Source organism: Eucalyptus grandis, chromosome 9 (genome assembly GCF_016545825.1).
Source record: "Eucalyptus grandis isolate ANBG69807.140 chromosome 9, ASM1654582v1, whole genome shotgun sequence".
Classification (NCBI taxonomy): Eukaryota; Viridiplantae; Streptophyta; class Magnoliopsida; order Myrtales; family Myrtaceae; genus Eucalyptus; species Eucalyptus grandis.
Window position 1 is genome coordinate 6,350,397 of NC_052620.1, and position 19,437 is coordinate 6,369,833.

At 38.7% G+C, this 19,437-nt stretch overlaps 1 protein-coding gene and 1 long non-coding RNA gene across 4 annotated transcripts; both read left to right on the forward strand.

Annotated features, from left to right (window-relative positions):
• Positions 1-15: 15 nt before the first annotated feature.
• LOC104418179 (crossover junction endonuclease EME1B) lies at positions 16-17,031 on the forward strand. Of its 3 annotated transcripts, XM_039302192.1 has the most exons (13): positions 16-450; positions 3,263-3,415; positions 3,550-3,626; positions 3,971-4,216; positions 4,288-4,441; positions 4,551-4,660; positions 9,679-9,854; positions 11,579-11,639; positions 11,771-11,889; positions 13,054-13,143; positions 14,769-14,883; positions 15,405-15,475; positions 16,528-17,031. In XM_039302192.1, exons 1-13 carry the CDS (start codon positions 147-149, stop codon positions 16,559-16,561), a joined length of 1,710 nt encoding a protein of 569 aa, XP_039158126.1. In that variant the 5' UTR covers positions 16-146; the 3' UTR covers positions 16,562-17,031. The 3 variants fall into 3 exon arrangements, with proteins under 3 accessions (XP_039158126.1, XP_010027740.2, XP_010027741.2); XM_010029438.3 differs by lacking the exon at positions 15,405-15,475; XM_010029439.3 differs by lacking the exon at positions 15,405-15,475 and having other exon boundaries at positions 15,792-16,671.
• A 585-nt stretch (positions 17,032-17,616) lies between these two features.
• On the forward strand, positions 17,617-18,860 carry LOC104418180. Its single transcript, XR_720608.3, has 2 exons — positions 17,617-18,193; positions 18,270-18,860. It is a non-coding gene; the product is annotated as an uncharacterized LOC104418180 (long non-coding RNA).
• The last annotated feature ends 577 nt before the right edge of the window (positions 18,861-19,437 follow it).

A 19,437-nucleotide genomic window follows, 5' to 3' on the forward strand; every position in this document is an offset into this window, starting at 1 on the left:
GAAGAGCAGAAATTATTTGCAAACTTGCCACGGCGTCTCTCCCAGCAATTTGGCGCTCGAAAGATCGCTGTTCGATTTCAAGCTCTTCTGCAATCGCTTCGCCTGGCCTCGCCTCCCCTCCGATCGGAAAACCTCCCGCCCCGAAAATGTCCGACCCGATTCTCCTCTCCGACGAGGAAGACGACCGCATCGTGCTCTGCACCCCCACTCCGGTCCCCTCCCGGAAGCACCGCCGCGTAGGGGCCGGGGCCGGCGCCTGGCCGGAGCCGACGGTCCTGGTCGTGGACGACGACCCGACGCCGCGGAAGCCGGGCCCCGCCTCCGCCTCCACGCCCTCGTTCGTGGCCGAGACTCCGATGTCGGACGTCGCCGTCGTGAAGTGCGCCGCGAGGGCGGGCTCTTCCGCGGGCGACCAGGCTAGGGCTCCCGAGGCTCCTCCGGAACGCGCCGGTGAGTCCCTTCGTTTGCTGAAATCGCTGCGGTGGTTGTTGTTTCCGTAGGGTTCGGGGTTGCTGCGGTGTTGAATTTGATTGGACGCCTGGTTCTCCGGAAGATGAACAGTGATCCTTTGGAGTGATCTCTCTCTTTTTTTTTTTGGGGGGTGTGTAACTGCAAGCGGAATTGATCTGACATTGACGTATGACGTAATCTGTTGGTGTTTTCAAGTTGAATTTTTGTTTGATGTTGCCATTTTACTGGTAAAAAGCAGAACTTTTTTATCTTAATCCTGTCAATGTGACCAATATGCAGTAGAGACTACCAAATCCATTCGAGTAAACCTCAGAAAGAAATTGTTGTTGTGAGAATGAATGCTGGGAAAAGATAGTATTAGAGGTTCTATTCGATGGTGCTGGTATTTTGAAGAGTTTTGATCTCATGCGACAGCTTTAGCACTTTCGGTCTTTGATGGAAGTTTCTGCATCAACATTAGAAATGTTTAGCGCTCATGCAACGGCTTTAGTGCTCTCCTTATGTTGAAATTTCTGTATTGAGTAATAATGCAATCTCAATCTTATTCATAATGCTTTTGCATACCAACAAAATGAGTTTCATCAAATTTGTCATTGCTACGGATGGTGGATGTGAGGCTGGTCAGTAGTCACAGCACTCCCACTGAACATGAAGATAGAAATGCTTTTGGAGCAAAATTTAGATTTGTGAAAGCCATACTAACAGGATTTTGTTCTATTATATTCGTTTCTTCTCTTTGTTTGAAGTTTTAGTAATATCATGACAAGGATCTTTTTGAATGAAATAATGGTAAGTGTGGTTGGAACTGATGTGAGGATGTTTATTAGTAATGGCGATCTTCAAATCCTCTCCAAGCTACTTTGTCCCTGATTGCGGACTTTCTGGCTCATGAAATTGTTCATTGAGTGATGCCATTAATGTGAATAAGGTGCACGATATTGCAAGGGATTTGTTGCAAAGCGCCCTTCTGATACTCGTGTCAATGTTGCTAATCTCTATTGGCATACCAATAAATCTTCTTCTTTAGATATTGTAAATGTAAATTGTGCTAATTCTATTGACATTCTGTTGATTTGTCTTAGAATAAAGGAAATTGCAATGGAGAAAGTTAGGATCTCTTGCGTGATGCATGAGACCTCTCTGGGGTTACCTATGGGATACTGTCTCTTTTACTCCTATAGTTGTTGCAATTAGGAAGAGTAACCCCAGATAGACGAGGGTCTTATGCATCATGCTCACGGGATTAAATTTTCTTCATCATAATATCTTTCTATGTAAATTGACAAAATGTCATTAGAAACCATCTCTGTGACATTTTGCATGACATTTTGCATCAGTAAGAGAAGTATATTATAGTAGTGGAGATAGGTCACATAAGTTGAAGAGTTGAATTGTAATAGTCTTCTTCCAATGTCATGCGTGTTAAGGACATTTGGCACTGTCATTGCTTAGAATGATTTCCTTAGCCCAGCAATCTATTACTGTGGATGGAAAAATTTTGGGACGAATATTAATCAAACCTCCTGGGGAAAAGAGATTAGAATGATTCTAATCTAATAAAGCTACCACGTTTGACAACATCATTGTTGTAGTGTCATGAAGTACTTCAAGCAAATAATGAAGAAGGAATATTACCTTACCTTCTTTTTGGTGTGGTCTTTTTGATTTATGATGATTGATCACAATTATTGAAATTCACTAATGCTAGATCAGGAGAGATTTAAGATATCATTATTTTGCACGAGGTGACCTGAACTGAAGTGACAATTATGGGTTCTTACGCACAGATAATGTTGGCATATGAATGATCATAAATTTGCGTTTGATGGCCCATTTAACTAGTAAAATCAACCTTTTAGGTCTAAATCCTATTAAAAACCAATATGCTGTACTGACCAGGGGACCTAGTTGACCAAACTTGCAAAAGAAATTGTCATCATCAGAGTAAATGCTGAGAAATGATAGCATTGAAAGTTACATCTTATGATGCTTATAATCGAAGAGTTTCTCATGTGACAGCTTTAGCACTCTGGGTCTTAGATAGAAATTTCTGCTTCGACTTGTCAATCATACTTTGATTGTTGTTACACAAGTAGCTGCACAAATCTTTCTCTGTGATCCTTTCAAAAGATTGTGTTTGAATTATAATTTGCTTTGCAGTAAGAATTACATCTTTGGCTCTAATTCTTTTTGGACCATAGAATAGCTGAACTCTGTATTATTTGCAAATTCGATAGTACATAATCCTTCATTGCATGTCTGCTGGCATTGGGTGTGCATGCGAATGCTTATGATGTTGTGGCCTTAGGTTTATCCTATCTGGCCCGCACTAAGTTTAGACTTAGGCTAGGCATTATTAGTGGCTAATGCTAATTCCTATTTCTATAAATTCTTTGTGATATCTGTTAGAATATATAAATAATAAGCCACATCTTCATCTAAAGGCTTAAGTTTTTAGAATAGTTGCAAATCTCACATGATATCAGAGCTGGAGGTCCTGAGTTCACATATTTCCGAGCCCCATTTGCCTCCTCAATTAAATTTCCACACTTAGTACTAGGCAAAAGGCCAAACTAAGCGTGAGGAGGAGTATTAAAATATTTAAATAATAAACCTCATCTTCATCTAATAGCTTAAGCTTTTAGAACAATTGACAATGGTCCCACAAAATCTTATAATATCTACATATCTTTGTTCTGAAAGACAAATAGATGTATCATAGGTGCATTTTCTTTGTTCAGTTCTGATGCCATTCTTCATGTTCTTAATGTCTCATGCGTGTATAATCTAGGTATGAGCAGGCTCATTTTTCTGGAATCTGATAATGAGTCTGATGGCTTTCTCGGAAGTGGGCTATGGAAGGGAAATGGGACCAGTTTCGCTTCTCATGCAGTAAAAGATTTTGGACATGGCATAAATTTTGTAGATTCCACAGATTCTGATGGTAAGCAATCTTCATATTGGATGTTCTTGTTCTTTCTCATGAGCCGCATTTGATGTTAAATTATTATTAAACTAGGAATGCTACTTCTTTTTGGTGCTAAAATGTATTGCACATGAATGAAATATGATTATTAGGGAATGATGATCTAATTCAAACATCTGAAGGTGGTGCATGTCCAGCACAATTGCCATGTGATGTGTACACTTACCAGGTAACTTGTGGTGAGATGGTATTAAATTGGTTTTCCTTTTCTTTTTACAATTTAGTACTTACTATTGGTGCTGATATGCACTAAACATTGATTTTAACTTTTCACCTATTTAAGGATTTCGTGGGGAGATATAACAGATGGGCTGTGCTGGTTCATGATTTTGAGTTATAGCTGGTTTTAGTTGCTAGTCATCAGTTGTTTCTGCTATCATGTGATTGGTGTTATTTTAATTTATTTGTAAAAAGAAAGACATCAAATTCTTGTTTACAGTAAAACGTGTGCAAAAAAAAAAAAAGCCTAAGGATTTTATGCTGTCATTTGATGGTCCTTTGATATTTAATTAGGTACATGATTCTCCCGACAAAGAAAATTTTGGCATAGAGCAGGTGGACGATGAGCCAAAACACCCGACTGGAAGTAAATCATATGCTGAGGAGAAAGATAGTGCCCAGCAGATGGATTGGAAGTCAAATTGTCAAAGCAAAGCAAAACAAAATGCTCAGAAGAAGGATGATACAAATAAAGCAAAAAAGAAGAAGACTGACGAGGAGAAGATTAGGATGAAGGAAGAGAAGAAACGGAAGAAAGAGGTCAGCAAATGGTGGATTATTGCTAGTTTTATGTGTTTAAGGTGATTAATTGACCTCAATCAATTGTGCAGGAAGCCAAATTGCAACAAGCCATCATGAAGGCTGAAGCTGCAGAGTTGAAGAAGTTGCACAAAGAGAAGCAAAAATGGGAGAAGGGGAAATTTGCATTGAAGTCCATTGTAGCAGAAATAGATGCAAAAGTGGTTGAAATGGGTTCGATTGGAGGTAAGGTGAAAAAATGCTTCCACATCATCATTTCATTTTCTTTAATCATTACAAATTTGTTGTTGAAGTCATAACCTTACTATTTTAATCAAACAAATTTTGGTTCCAGGACATCTTCTTTCTAGGTTTACTGATAAAGGACTTACGTTCCGCGTAAAGGCGAATCCAATTGAAAGATCAATCTTGTGGACCATGACAGCTCCAGAACATTTATCACAGGTGAATAGTGATTGAAGCGTATAAATTTTCCTTGTCCAATATCTTACAATTTTTCTATTTGAATGCCTTATTTTATGATCCTAATAACTTCTTCTTCATTGTTAAACCTGAGTTTGCATGAACTTCAAATTACTATATGGCTTTAAAAGCCTTACCCTTTGAGTGTGGTAATACAATCAACATAATTTAAATACTTAATATATAGACTTCATTTTGGTGTGCTAGAATTGAATTAGCTCATTACGTAATGGGATTCTGGAATTATGGATTCAGAATGTTTTAATACATATTTCAACCAATGTGAATAAGGTGCACAATTTTGAAAGCTAATTTATTGAAATGTTCACTTCTTACACACGCGTCACTGTTGCTAACTTCCACCGGCAAACTAATGAATCTTCTTTTAATATAGAAAAATCCAAGGTTTGTTAACTCTAATGACAATTGTGTTTATCTGTTTTTGAATATGGGAGATGCAAAGGAGTAAGTTAGGATGCACAATCACCTTCTCTCTTGGGCTAATAACAGTGGAGATAGCAATTGTAATGCAAGTGGAAGTTGAATTGTAATAAATCTTGTTCCAATATCATGCATGTCATAGACATTGGGCACAGTTGTTGCTTTGAGTGATTTCCTTAGCACATAAATCCGTTGCCATGGGCGGGAAAATTATGAAATGTATATGAATGGTACTTCCTTAGTAAGTGTGCTCGGAACAATCCTAATCATATGCACTATAACTTTTGACAAGATAGGTGTTCTAGTTAGTGTTAGGAAGAACGTCAAGCAAAAAATGGAGGAGGAGTTTACCCTACATTCTTTTGACTGTGTCCTAACAATTGCAGTTATTAAAAGTCAATGATCTGGATGCTGTATTGTTCAGGGATTTTAGGTTATCATTATATTCACAGGGCATGGATTTTGTTGGTGTACGATGATGTTGATTTGGAGCTAGCTATCATATGTTACTCCCTTTTACATATAATCTCTGCCGATGATTTGTCTTGGTTTCCATCACCTATCGATGTTATCTTTAGCTGTGAATGTGTTAATTCGGTCTTCTGTAGAGATTATATGATATGATATGGTGTGTTTCAATCAACCTATCTCCCTTATAGGGGTGTGCAACCGGACCGGATATACTTGGTTCCCGGACTGGCCCACCCAAAAAACAGGGTCAGGAACCGGTTTCAACGGGAACCGGTTCCCAAAATTTGGAACCGGTTTAAATCGGTCCGGGAACAGGTTCAGAGTGATTACCCACCCAGAAATTGGTTCCTTCCTGGACCAGTTTTAGAATCGGTTCCCGGATCGGTTTTGTAAGTAAATGTCCAAAAACTCTTTTTTTTCCCCGATTTTTATTTTTACTCCCGCAATCACACGACGTTTTTCCTCTTGGCTCTCTCAAACCCGCACGGGAGGACATTCCTCTTCCTCACTTCTTCCCTCCTTTACCGGCTCCCTCTTGCACCGTTCGATGGACGGACGGTGTTCGTCGCCGGTATCAGATGGATTGGCTCGCCTAATTTCTCTTTTGTAGGAGGAGTTATGCTTGCATAAACGAGTAGCTTCATGTAGTAGTTGTGGGAATAAGAGTAATATTAGACACATGTTTGTTACTAATTCTTTGCCTTATAATTTTATCTATTATAATTAGCTTTGTGAATCCTTGATTTTTCGTTTAGTCAAAAGGTTCATGTATTTATTTATTATAAGTGTTTAATGTTTCAATACAAATTAGGAGAATTACGTTACTTTATCGCGTATTAATATAAAATTAGAAGTCGTATAAGATATTGGGAGATTGCAAAACAGGTTCCAGTGGAAACAAGGTTAACCCTGGAACCGGATCGGAAAAATAGGGTGGGTCGAGTACATGGTCCAATACACAAACAGGATCGGGTATAGGATCTAGAAAAGATGAACCAGTTATAACAGGGTGGGGTAAAGGTCTAAGTCTAGACCCTACCCACCTTGGATCCAATCACCCCTACTCCCTTACGCTTACTTTGAGACCATACAACCTAGGAGGAGGAGCAAACTTGGGAGCAATGGTAAGAAGAAATTAATTGTAAATTACTTGGGCAATATACGTAATTTGATGTCTTCGGTGCATTGCCAGCTTCTCCCTTATTGGGGTGGTCAATACAATTATTTAATGTATCGGTTTGCATTTTGTTATTAGGTATTTTTTCCTAACAAAAGGAACCTATTTGTTTTTGCCCTTCCCAAGTTAAATGTTATGTAGATTATTTTCTTAACTGCAATATCCATTTTGAACCAAGAAAGCTGTACTTATCAGTTATTTTCCCTGAATTTCCTCTGAAGAATGTTTACATGATAATACTATGAAGGTCAGTTTCTAATTTTATTTATCAGAAAATTGTGAATTACATATTTGAGGAAAAGATTAGAGCACAGTCCTGAGAACTTGTGCTGGCAACGAAACCTGGTTAAGGGCTGCCAGCACTTGAGGACTGGCAATGGTGTCCTGAGGGCAAGCACCAGGTTAGGGGTTCAGAGGTCAGAAAACTAGGTCCAGGAGGCAAGATCTCGAGTTGTGGCTATGGAATCCAAGTCTGGGTCACAAGGGACCCGTGCGCGGTTGCCAGAGTATCGGGTTCAAGCAGGTGGGATTGGCCAGGTCTAGCGCCGGTGGCTTGGGTGTAGGCTGTCAAGGACCTGTTAAGGTAGCGGGCCATGGGAGCCTTGGCCCGGGCACATAGTGGAAAATTGTAGTTGACTGCTCAATGAGAAATGAACCATTACATCATGAGATTTTAAAGCAAAAGTTCCATTTTCGAATGAATTTCTAAGAGCTTGCCAAACACGTTGTCCCTGACTCATCAATTTCCAAATCCTAATTCAGAACATTGATGTCTACATATAAATCTGCACTTCATCTTAAAATAGACGAGAACAAAAAATTTTACCTTGACTCTTCAAATTGGAGGAGCATTGAATGAAGTGACTTCATTAAAACTTAGAAAGAACTTCAGCATGTAAATGAAAAAATGTAGAATTATAGCTATGGAAGCTATTGAGGTTGCACTTTGTGTTGTTCAGTTGGCTGTGAGTGAGTGCGCAACGTAGGCAGGTGAGGTTCAACTCAGCAGGGACACAAGTGAGGTTCAAATAAGCAGAGGCAATGCGTAGAGGTTGCTGGAGCGAGTGACGGGGCAGGTGACGACAAGCAAGAAGATGGAGATGATGGAGTGAGTGATGGAGAGCCAAAAATGTCAAGAAAGTTGGTATTGTTAAGAGAGAAATGGGAGAATCTGTGATTGATGATTGGTAGCTTGGAAATGTATCTTCTAAGAGTGAAGAGTTAAGGTCAATATTGCAGCTGAAGGGAGGAATTTAGCTATGAAGGGGGCGGCGCTCCAAAGTCCAGGGTTCTAGGTTCGTGTGCTGGGTTTCAAGTCCTAGTCATGGGGATCCAGGTCTGGGCTGCGGGGGGCCTGGGTTTAGGCATTGGGTCCTTGCGTTTGTGTTTGGACCTTGACAACCCAGTTGAGTTCAGCACTGGGGTCTTGTATGCAGGCCACTAGGGACCCATGTCAAGTTGAGGTCCTGAGTCCGGGAGCTGGTGTCCTAGGATCCGGTCAAGGGGACAAGGGCTCCCTGAGGACCTGAACCCAAGTTGGTCTTATTATATTGGAGGTCAAGTCAAGTTGTATTTTGGAAAATGGTTTCTGATTTTTCAATGGTTAAGTCATTTTTGCGAAATGAATTATAGATTTTCTGTTGATTACGAATATATTTCCCGTTGACTCATTTTCCTAACAGATTCAAATGCCGTAAAATAAGGAAAATGTTTCCCTGTAGTCTGTTTTCCCCAAAACAAACAGTGTTGTAATTAAGGAAGAGGTTAATTTGGTCAGTAGAAGTAATTTAGGGGAATTGTCTAAAAGAAAAGGTAATTGATGGAATTTAGAACCTTATTTACTATATTACTAAGAGTTTTAGATGTTCAATTATCAACTATTAGTAAACAATTTTATATTTCTAAACTTGGCACTTAAGGTGGTCCTCACGTAAAACTTAGTTGCCAATTTTTTAGTTTTATCAAACAAGTGTATTGTCTTTTATTCAACATTCCCATTTCAGTTATCTATTTAGTGTCTGATGTAGACTTAAAAGTTGCTTGATGAGAAACTTGGTGTCGTCAACGTTCTTTGAAATCACTAAGAACTATTTCATATGTATCTAATAAGATCAATTAATAATGCATTCCCAACTTTTGAGAACACATGGCTTAATCTTAAACTATACCAACATCTTTCCATTAGTTTTTATTTACCCACAGAATATATATTTCTCAATTCCAAAACTTTAATCGAGGAGTTTATTTTGCTAACACTATTTTACAAGATCTTACCATGCAACAGGAGAAAAAGAAAAAGCAAAAAGAAGAGCTTTACGATTTGGGACAAATTTTTAAATCCTATAAAACATGATACAACACTTTTTCATTTGGTTCTGGTACATACCGTGTGCTGGTACCAGTATTATGCGCCATCTGTAATGAATGGCAGGCTAGGTAATATTGGTCTGACTAACTCGTCAATCAGTTCTACGTCTCTAATTGTTATGTATTTATTCATTTTCTTAATGCATTTAATACTTGTGCCTTTGCTATGACATTACTGAAAAGAATTTTAACTCCATAGATTCATGCGAACATTTATGAAAATGGTGTTGGAATGTCCTCTTTCTGCATTAAGTAGATTATAGAGAATTATTATCTGCACCATCATCATTTCCTAATTGTCTAATGTTCAAGCTGTATTGCAAAGATGATGTTAGCTGTCATCCTGATAGTTTTTCCTAGGTATTTGGAGTGTCAGGGGACCTGCAGACTGGGTGTTTATTTGCAATATTCTCAATTGTTTTTCTTTTCTGTTCCATGCTATCTTTTGCCTTGTTTGTCAGTAGTTTTGTATGTATCTTTTTACATACTCTTTTCTGCTTCTTTAGATGCTATACTAATGTATTGATCTTTCTAAATCGTGCAGCTTTGTCCCAAAGAAACTGTTATTTCATACATAATACTTGTATATGAGGCAGAAGAATTCTGCAATCTCGTTTCAAGTGGGTCCCTTGTTGATCATTTAAATGGAATCCGTAGTCTTTATCCATCTCATACAGTGTGCTACCTCACGAATAGGTTGATGGCATACATTAACAAAAGGTAAGACGTCTCCATCTGTTCATGCTAACCTGTGTTATTTCAGATCTTTCCCTTTTATCACTTAGTTCTGTAAATTCTCTTGCATTGTCATAAAATTGAGATATCGAAGATCAATCCATATTTTAGGTTTGCAAATTTTACAAAGAGCTAATATCAAGTCCACTTCCAGTCAATAAAGAAAAAAAGACATCTTTCCTATTCCACGAAGATGATGGAGCAGCATACCATGATGAGATCATCAAGAGCACTTTCCTAGAATGTTTTTGTATTTCAAATGGACCAGAACGACGATGAATCCAAGACTACAGGACACCCTTCAGGGCTATTCATGCCACTAAACTTAGAGTCATTTTGTCCAGGCATGCTTTGCATGAGGAAATTCTTGGAAAACAGGACAACATGTAAAATGAGTAGTCAATTTTGAAATGCTTCTTGCATGTGGAGGCATACCAAGGCAAATACTGCAAATGATTATATTCAAGAAAGTTGGCGTGGCTGCAATTACAGATTAGATAAATGAATTTATTGAGATGATTTGGAAATTGAGACAACTTAGCTGATCAAAGATGCTCATGTGGTGAAGTGACTTCACCATGGGTCAGGAGGTATGAGGAATAACTTAAAAGACACAAGATGCTCAGAAGAACTACAATGGTATAAGAAAATTGCGTAGGCTACCTTTTTTATTGCTTGGTTTGGGTGGCTTTCTTCTCTGAAAGTGTAGCCTACCTTTTCTTATGTTGCAACAGACCAAAACTATGTATACCCCCCAGGGAGAAAGACAGGTTGTCTCCCTTTGAAGGCAGATAGGCTTTAATATCTTTAAACTCGGAAACTTCCCACCCAAGAACATCTTTTCCTTCTAGGACATAGCATTACGCTCATTGGCGGTGACACTTAATTTAGCACATTGTAAATACTTGTACTGTTTAAACATTCTTGGAAGGTAGGATTCTTTATGATAATGTTCTCAAATGTAATACTGTAAGAGAAAAGGTTCTTCTCTATCCGGCGCTAGTATTGCTTCCGCCACAAAGAGACCCTACTTCCTTAAATCGCTATTTTCTTTGGTCAGATTTGAATCACAATATCTAGTTAGCATTAGCCCCTGCAAAATGGAAGTTTTTATGGCTTTTATATAAAGAAGATGCAAGTTGATTTGGCAATTACACGCTTGGGACCAGTTATATTTATGGAGTAACCCCCACATGCTTGTTAGTTAGAGGTATCCTGGATTCTGGAATCTTTGGATGTTGTGTAAGATAGGTTTTGGAGAGATGAATAGGGTATATGGTATACTAGTAGCAAATTTCAACTGAGAGCCTGTATAAGTTCACTATATCAGTTGACACTGTGTCTGTGTAAGAACTGGAACAATTTGAATCTAGTTGATCAGAAAGAGAAATCTACTTTAATTACTGTACCTGTTCAATGAATGGATGTACAAAACTGTACATAGAATTGCATTTTATTTGATCTAAACAATCTGTAGCTGTCACTATTATTTATACCTTTTTCTTTTTCTAGTTGTCATTACCATGGGCGACTAGAAGGGCTCCTTTGCTGTCATTAACATGGGTAACTAGTTTTGTGTCATCATCATCACTGGAACTTATTATTATTATTATGAACTGCAGTTGCTGTCTTGATCTTGCTGGATTTAGGCTTTATAAGCGCTTATATATTATGTAAATTGATGCATAGGTTTTTGCATCATATCTTAGGGAGCAGCAACAGTACAAGAACCCAGCCAGTAATGGTTGGCAACGACCACCAGTCGAGGAGGTGATTAATTTTCTTTTTTTAACATATTGCAACTATGGACCTTGTGGTTCACTTGCCTCTGTTTTGAGTCCTTGTGCAGTTTTCTTATTATCTTTCGGATATTAAGATAACACTTAAAATTTGACTTGCAGGCATTAGCCAGACTGACAACACATTTTGCTAAGGTGCACTCAAGGCAATGCATAGATGAACCTGAAGTAGCTGAGCACATTGTTGGTCTAACATGCAGTCTAGCCTCCTGCCAATACAGGTGAGGATTAAAAGGCTACCCTAATGAAGAATAGAATAGGCAGCCTTCCTTTTGTCTTGCACAAGGCATAAAATTATGATTCTTGATTCTAGGAACTTAAAGTGAATATAATGATCGAGTTTGAACCCAAGTATCTCTCTCTTCTTGAGCTGGGAAGCTAATTTCAGGTAGCCTCTGAGAGACCATCTGGGATGAAAATATCATATCCAATGTTTGGTGGTGCACTTGGATTTAAGAAACCCAGATATGTTCATATATGGCCCCTAGGTGTACTTTTTGGGTGGGACAAATTTTATCCCACTTGGTTTGGACAACATGAAAGATAAAGCAAAACCCTAAAGAAAAGAAAGAAAGTTTCCTTCCGAGCAAAGATGGTGAGCAGTGGTGCCACAGCCGGTGGTGATCATCCCGCAGTGGTCACCTGAGATTCGCTTGTGCACACGGCTTTCATTGTGGACACTCTCTCTACTCCTGGCTATCCTAGATCTATTTAACATTTAATATATTTATATAATATTTTGTTCTTTTCTGATTTTTTTGGGGGTGGGGTGAGGAGGGAGGGGGAGGGGGCACTAGAATTGAACTTATTATTTGTTTAATCGATGAATTTTTCGTCCTTTTTTGAACAATTTGTATAGTTGTTTAGTATCTTTGCCAAATTTGCCAATTTATTTATTGTAAGATTTGAGCGTTTCCCATCAAAAGTTATATAGTGATGCCAGAAATGCACTTTATAGGTTGGAATTCATCAGGAAAATATTGTTTTTTGTTGGGGTGGGCATTTGAATTACGCTTTTGATTAACTTGCTTTTTCAACTTCCTATCATTTTTTTTTCCTTTAAAATAATACAAACATTTGAAAAAAAAAAAAAAAAAACATTTGTGCACTCTACACAACAATAAGTTAGTTACCTAGATGTGTCTGGATTGACTTAAACTTTGTAACTCTTTGCTTCTTCTCTTTATTAATTAAAGAGGGATGGGAGGGAGCAGGGTAGAGTTATAGTTGTTGCTAATTTTTTTTAAAGGCCATTCTTTATGTGATTGAAGTATTGCTCAGATTATCAATATGCTCTTGTTTATGAATGTATGTCAGCAAATTAATTTAGCTATTTAGCTTGTTGATGTCCTCAATCTGACATTTTGCTGTATCTTGAAATGCAGAAAGAAGTTAACACGGCTTTCTGTTAATGCCAATGGATCCATCATTCCTAAGGGTTCTCTTGACAGGAGCTTAATTAAAAATAACTGCTGGTGATTACCCTTTCTTCTGTCAACAGATAGTTACAACAAAGATGAGCACTATGCATAGCATGTCAATGTGAAAGGGTTGTAAGAGATGCCTTTTTCCCTTAGCCTGGACTTGTATCGTGTTTTATATAGTTTCCATGAACAGCTTGAGGGTAATAACTCTCAGGCTCATCTAAGATTGGGTTTTAATTCGTATTTTTTTCGATCCATAGGGTTAGTGGGAGCATGTCACGAATGTTAGGTTCATCTACTTAAGGGGGACTTCCACGTCTTAGAAAAACTTCTAGTTACATCTACAACCACTGTTCAATCAATCAGGTTTAATTACTCAGTACCTAGTAGTAAAACTACGACTACCATATGACAGCTAGGAGTGAGCATAATGTGGTTCAAGAATGAATGACTGACCTGAATGATATGTGAAAACATTATCGCATCTTTGACAACCAATATTACAAATTGTGATGCCATTGAGTTAAGTAACAACTAAAGTCTCCAGTTGACCCTGGTCAAGAATGAGTGGTCATAACAGAAACACATGCTCTTTCCTTCGAAACTGTTGCATCCCAAGTCCAAACTATAAAACTCATAGTTGAGAATGATGATTTTGGTTGCTGGCATTCATGTGGCCTTCACTAGAGAGGTGAAAATGATTTAAGGGAAGAGGTTTAAAGGTCGTTTGGAGCGACTTTTATTGTTTACTTGTGACAAATATTGTGGCATGTATACTTTGGTTTTTTTCCAATTTTAAGCATCCAAAACTTTCGGAATATACAAATGTCAACAGCTTGATTCACATTTTAATGCGTGAATAATGTTGTAATTTTTTGCACGAAAGCAAAAAAAAATGCCTTTTGCTTTTTAGAAGTCAAAAGTAACAAACACTAGACTTAGATGTATGATCCAACTTGGTGATTATAGAAAATGAGTTGCACTTTGCTCTTACCCTAAATGTTCAATAATTCGTTATCATCCTTAATTAAGATAATTTGATAGGGACATAATCCCTTTTTCTTTGATCAAATACAATATTATGATCAGTGATTTTTCTCTTAGATTAAATACAATTTATGATCGCAGATTTACTACGAGAAAGGCAATACCTTATTCATGAAATTTAGCAACTCTTGTAAGATTAGGAACCCTAGTAGCAAATTTCACCTTTCTTTGTTCATGTTGTTTTGTTCACTGGGCTTATGCAATCCATTTTAATTGTGATCCTCTTTTAGTGCCTGAAAATATGCATTAGTTCTTTCTTTTTCTGTTTCTTGATAACGATTCAGCCATTCAGAGGAAAGAGTAGTGCATTTTTCTCTGTCCGGGGTACGGTCCCCATGATTAAGATCTAGTCGAGGCCTCTCCCCAACCCCCCCAGCCCAATCTGAAAAGACTAATAGAAGATGAGAAAAATGTAATGTTAAATTTGCTGTTATCTTAGACACTTAGGAAGACTCCTCTTCTGCATAGAAAAGTCTTAGATCCAGTACCATCTCACCCTTTTTTCTGTGCAAAAATGAGAAAAAAAGAAGAGAGAAGACTCCTCCTTTGCATGCTCTATCTTTATCGGAAATGTAGCGACTCGTGTGACTCCTTATTTGGTCATATTTTGTTGGGCGTTTCACCACCAGGTTGAAAGCGTTGATGGCTGTTCCAAAGGTGCAGCCACGATTTGCTGTGGCTATATGGAAGAAGTATCCAACCATGAGATCTCTTTTGAATGTCTACATGGATCCAGACAAAACTGTAAGCATCTGCTCAGTTAATTTTTACCTGTCATTGATTCTGACAGTGGGCCGTCACGTTTGATGACTATGACTATGGCAAAGTGCTAACCTAGCATTTTTCTGCTTGTGTTTTATAGCTTTAAAGCTCTCATTTGGTTAAAAGATTGCATAATATTTATTGGTTTAGCATGAGGTGCCCAAGTCAGATATGCAGAACGCTGTTTATAGACAAGTATCCTCAACTGTAATGTTAGCAATTTCCAATAAAAAAAGGCATTATTGGGCAATTGTTGGAGGTTTGTAAGGCTGATTTTATTAAAAGTATTTGTGATGTAAGAGAGAGATGGTAGAGGGAAAAAGGTCGAACTTCTTTACGTGTGACCAATAATGCTCCCTCCATCGGTCTTGGCAAGAGATCGCATTGCAGGGTTCAAAAGCAAACAGTTGTTTGAAACTCAATAGCAGTGATTCATTCATACATGCAATGGCACATCTTTGTCAAAACTTGGTAATTTGTGTTCATTTTTCAATTGCTATAAGCCTGTTGATTTCGGGGACTCCAACTTGATACAGCAGGAAGCCAAAAGGGGTGCTGACTTCTTTGCTTGTTGGTAATCGTCCTCATATTAGTAGCTGAACATATCCAACCATTTCTGTGGCTTGTTTTATTTCCTGTTGGTTGCTTTCACTGGTTAATTTTTTCAGTATTGCTGATTCTTCTGTTGCATGACCTAGAATTAGCAGTTTCAATTGTATGGATACTTGCGGAGATTGCTAGCTTTTGCAAGTCTGTCTCATAACTAAAATTTCTACCAATTGGTTTTATTAGAAAGATTATGATATGCTTATCTAGCTTTCATGATACTAAACTCCCCACATTCTTTTCACTTAGCTCCAGGAGTTTTTGTTGTTTTACATGTACCTTAGCGAACAATTTCTCAGGAGTGAAAGTAGTGGACAAGAGGATTCTTGAAGATGACCCTGTCCATGTGAACTGAATTGCCAGAAAGAAACAAATATCTCCATTGAAGGATTGGAAGGAGTGTTCAGATTGGGCTGACCATGAACTTCTTCCTATGTTTTCCAGAACGTTGCATCCTGCATATTATGCTTACAATTTGTTTTTATGCATCATTTCTTCATGTAGGACTTCTTTCTAGTCTCATTTGACTCTGGAAATCCTTTTCTCTAGACTTTATCCAAAGAGACCAGAAATACATGACATAAGTTTTGAATCTTTTTTGTTTTTTTGCCGCAGGATAATTTTCTTACTAGGACAATGAAGTTCTTTTTAAAAGTTAAATTTACATGAGGAATGAAAGGAAGGAAGGCCTTTTAATTTGTTTTTATGTTACCAAGTGTTGAAGGAGAAGCTGAGGAGCAAAAGTGGCTAGCATTCTCTTTAATGTGGTCTAGTGGAGAGTAGTAGGAAAGTTTATTTAAAATTTAGTTAAAATGACCTAAAAACAGATGCTCTGACTCCATTACATTCTATAAAGATTTTGTTACTCGTGGTCTCCAGGAATAATGAGTCTCCTACTTGTCTCTACTGCTCTTCACTTTTGGCTATTTTAATAGCGAATGTGATTTGTCTTTGACTTGGTTCTTGACCAATGAAGCTTACTGATTTTGTGCTTAAATGCTTTTACATCTCTGATCGCAGGTACATGAAAAGGAATTTCACCTTAAGGACTTGACAACTGAAGGATTACTCGGTGAAGACAGAAGATTAGGCGAGGTGTGTTCTAAAAGAGTGTACAGAATACTCATGGCTCAAAGTAGCAGCATAAGGACTGAGGATGTGGAGGATGGTGCCGATTTTTTCGTGACGTAATTCCTAGTCAAACCTCCCTAGCAATTGTGTTGTCGGTTCACATATTGACTTGGCGGAGTGATCGGCCTCTGTTGTGTAACTTTTGCTTTTCAAACGGCGGGCAACAATTTGTTGCTAAATTGTATTTGGTCGCATTTAGTTCTCCTTTTCCCTTCTTAGGATTTTTGTCCTCATTTGATCGGTCTTGCAATGTGTACAGTCTCTGTCCCCTATTAATATGTTCAAACGGCACTCTGCCTTCCTCCTCATCTTACCTCTAGTGTATGCCAGATCGAAATTTATAGGCTTCTCCTAAACTATTTGAAATTTGGGTAATCCATGTCGATATTTTTACGGGGCTGTATCTTTTACTAGTATATATAAATATCTATGGGCTTATTTATGGACCTGTAAAACACACAATTTACTATTGAGTTTTCGTCTACGAAACGGCTGGAAGATATGGTGCCTATAGGGGAGTATGAAAAGAACTTTTGGAAAATTCTCAATCTGCGTCTATGGCGCCTTCCATACAACCTAGGCAATCCGCATTGCTGTTTTCAAAGCCAGTGTTTTGCCCAAAGGCAAGGGATTAGAAAATCATGCACATTGCTTGGAATCCTGGAAGGATCTCATCTCTTTCCGAGGTAAGTCCTTGCTTCTGGTTATCTGAATCATGACATTGAATAGGTGCCTAACTTCAGAGATGCATATTTGTGGCTGCATTTATTGAAGACAGTTGCCTCTCAACCCCTCTGCACTAATATTTGACTTTGATGAGATGCTATTTAAACCTACCTTTCTCTCTCTCTACCCCCTCCCCCTCCCCCTCCCCCTCCCCCTCCCCCATCACATGGGACATCCTTGTCTACTCAGACAGGGCCACAGTATGCAGCCTAGTGTTGCTCCACATAGGACAAGACAGGCAAGGTGGGAGTTGCCCTCCACTAATCAATATGGCACTGTTTGGTGCGCATTCCGAATGTGATTGGGCCTTGTGGGCCTTGCCTACAATTTACCCACTTGTAGCAGTCAAAATCACTGCTCAGAACTTGCCCACTCCTATCCTACAACAGCTCTGGCCACTGATGCCCATTTCTCTCCACATGATTCCTTCTTTCCTTTTGTTTCAGGGAAAAAAAAAGAGCCTTTTGCAAACAAATTTCCGCGTTTCCTATGTCGGCCTTTCTAGAATTCTCTTGGATGCACATGTGATTCGACCGTTTTCCATCACAATTTGGCTTTCTAACTGAGAAACGAATCCATCAGATCAATTTGCATTCGGAGTATTGTGCATGATTTGGTTAGCTTAATTGACTTTCCGGTTGACTAGGATGATGCATTCGACCCCCCGAATCCATCGCTGTCTCCCACTTAACCCATTTATATATAATCAGCAGATAGCATATCTCATCCCATCACCACCGACGGCCCCTCCTCTTGCTGTTGCACAACCCAATAAAGTCCTGTCGATGCCAACGCATGCCGCATTAGAGAGCTAACAGCACTGAATTAGGTATGCACGGGTTGTATGGTACACTGCATTTCTGTCTCTATATAAGACATGATAGAGCCTGCCATTCCTCCACTAGGCCTCTCTAAACATGGAGAAAAGCAAGTCGTTTAACGGTTACTCAGCATCTTACTCAGAAATAAGGCTCGGGTTCGAGGAGAGGTCCAAATCGTATAGCTTCAATGGCCCGAGCAACGCGCCCGATGGGTTGGATATTTCCGGGAACCCGGAGCTTAAGAGGAGGAGGAGGGTGGCCAGCTACAACATGTACACGATGGAGGGCAAGCTCAAGTCCTCGCTGCGCAACAGTTTCAAGTGGATCAAGAGCAAGTTCTCCGATGATTTCTCCAGCATGTAGAATGCAGCAGATTCTACCGTTATTCCTTCTTCCTGCTGCACGGTGGAGTTCGGTAAGAAACTGTTATAAAGAATCAGAAGCTGGAGAATAGCTGAGACAGACTAAACCGAGAATGCGATTTCCTGGCTCACGACTTGTGTATCTAGTGAAAATGTCCATCACTTTGAATCTTCTCTTTTTGCTCAGTAAGTGTAATGGGGTTGAGATATTTCGAGTTGAGTGAAGATGGGATGTGATTTGCAGCGTTGAATTCCAAGTTCTAGTTACCGCAAAATGAATACGAAAGATATGAATGAGTAAATATCCGTGCAACCGACTTCTGTAACTTTCGCCTGATTTTCTTATGAGACAGTTCACACTGACATCTCCTTTGCTTCATCAAAGTCCAATTGTTTCTGTTAATATTGATCCAATTTTTTGGAATGATGTAGGATGATGTAGTATCCATAGAAATATCATAGAAATATGTAGAATACAGGTAAACATCAACAGAACTCTAGAAGAAGCTGAGCCAATGGCCTTCTAGGAAAGTGGGTGGAAGAGATGTTAGGTCATCTTGTGCTAGTTGGAGGTGCAGAGAAAGGAAAAGCTTGCAGCCTCTTCCCCTTCAAATCTGGCAGAGTCACTGGACAATTCACCGTAGTATTCTCTCAGCTTGTTCCGACGATTCTACCGAGTTCTCCTTTTCATGACCAGATGACTAGCCTCATATATGTGAACTCCATGTAAAAAAACGAAACCATAAGGACACCAAAATGCCAAAAAAAATTTGTATAACCCTCATTTTGTTGTCGAAAGTTTTTATCAGCTCACTTAAATTTTAAATTAAAAAAAAAAATGATCACTTAACTACCAATAGAATTCCGACAAAAAAATCGTAAGTGACTTT

What these genes read in the sequence shown, in the direction of transcription:
- LOC104418179 (XM_010029438.3), top strand. Translation starts at nt 147, where the DNA reads ATGTCCGACCCGATTCTCCTCTCCGACGAGGAAGACGACCGCATCGTG. An exon ending in GTGATGTGTACACTTACCAG is followed by an intron (nt 3,627 to 3,970) that starts GTAACTTGTGGT and finishes ATATTTAATTAG; the next exon opens with GTACATGATTCTCCCGACAA. An exon ending in TTAATTAAAAATAACTGCTG is followed by an intron (nt 13,144 to 14,768) that starts GTGATTACCCTT and finishes TTTCACCACCAG; the next exon opens with GTTGAAAGCGTTGATGGCTG.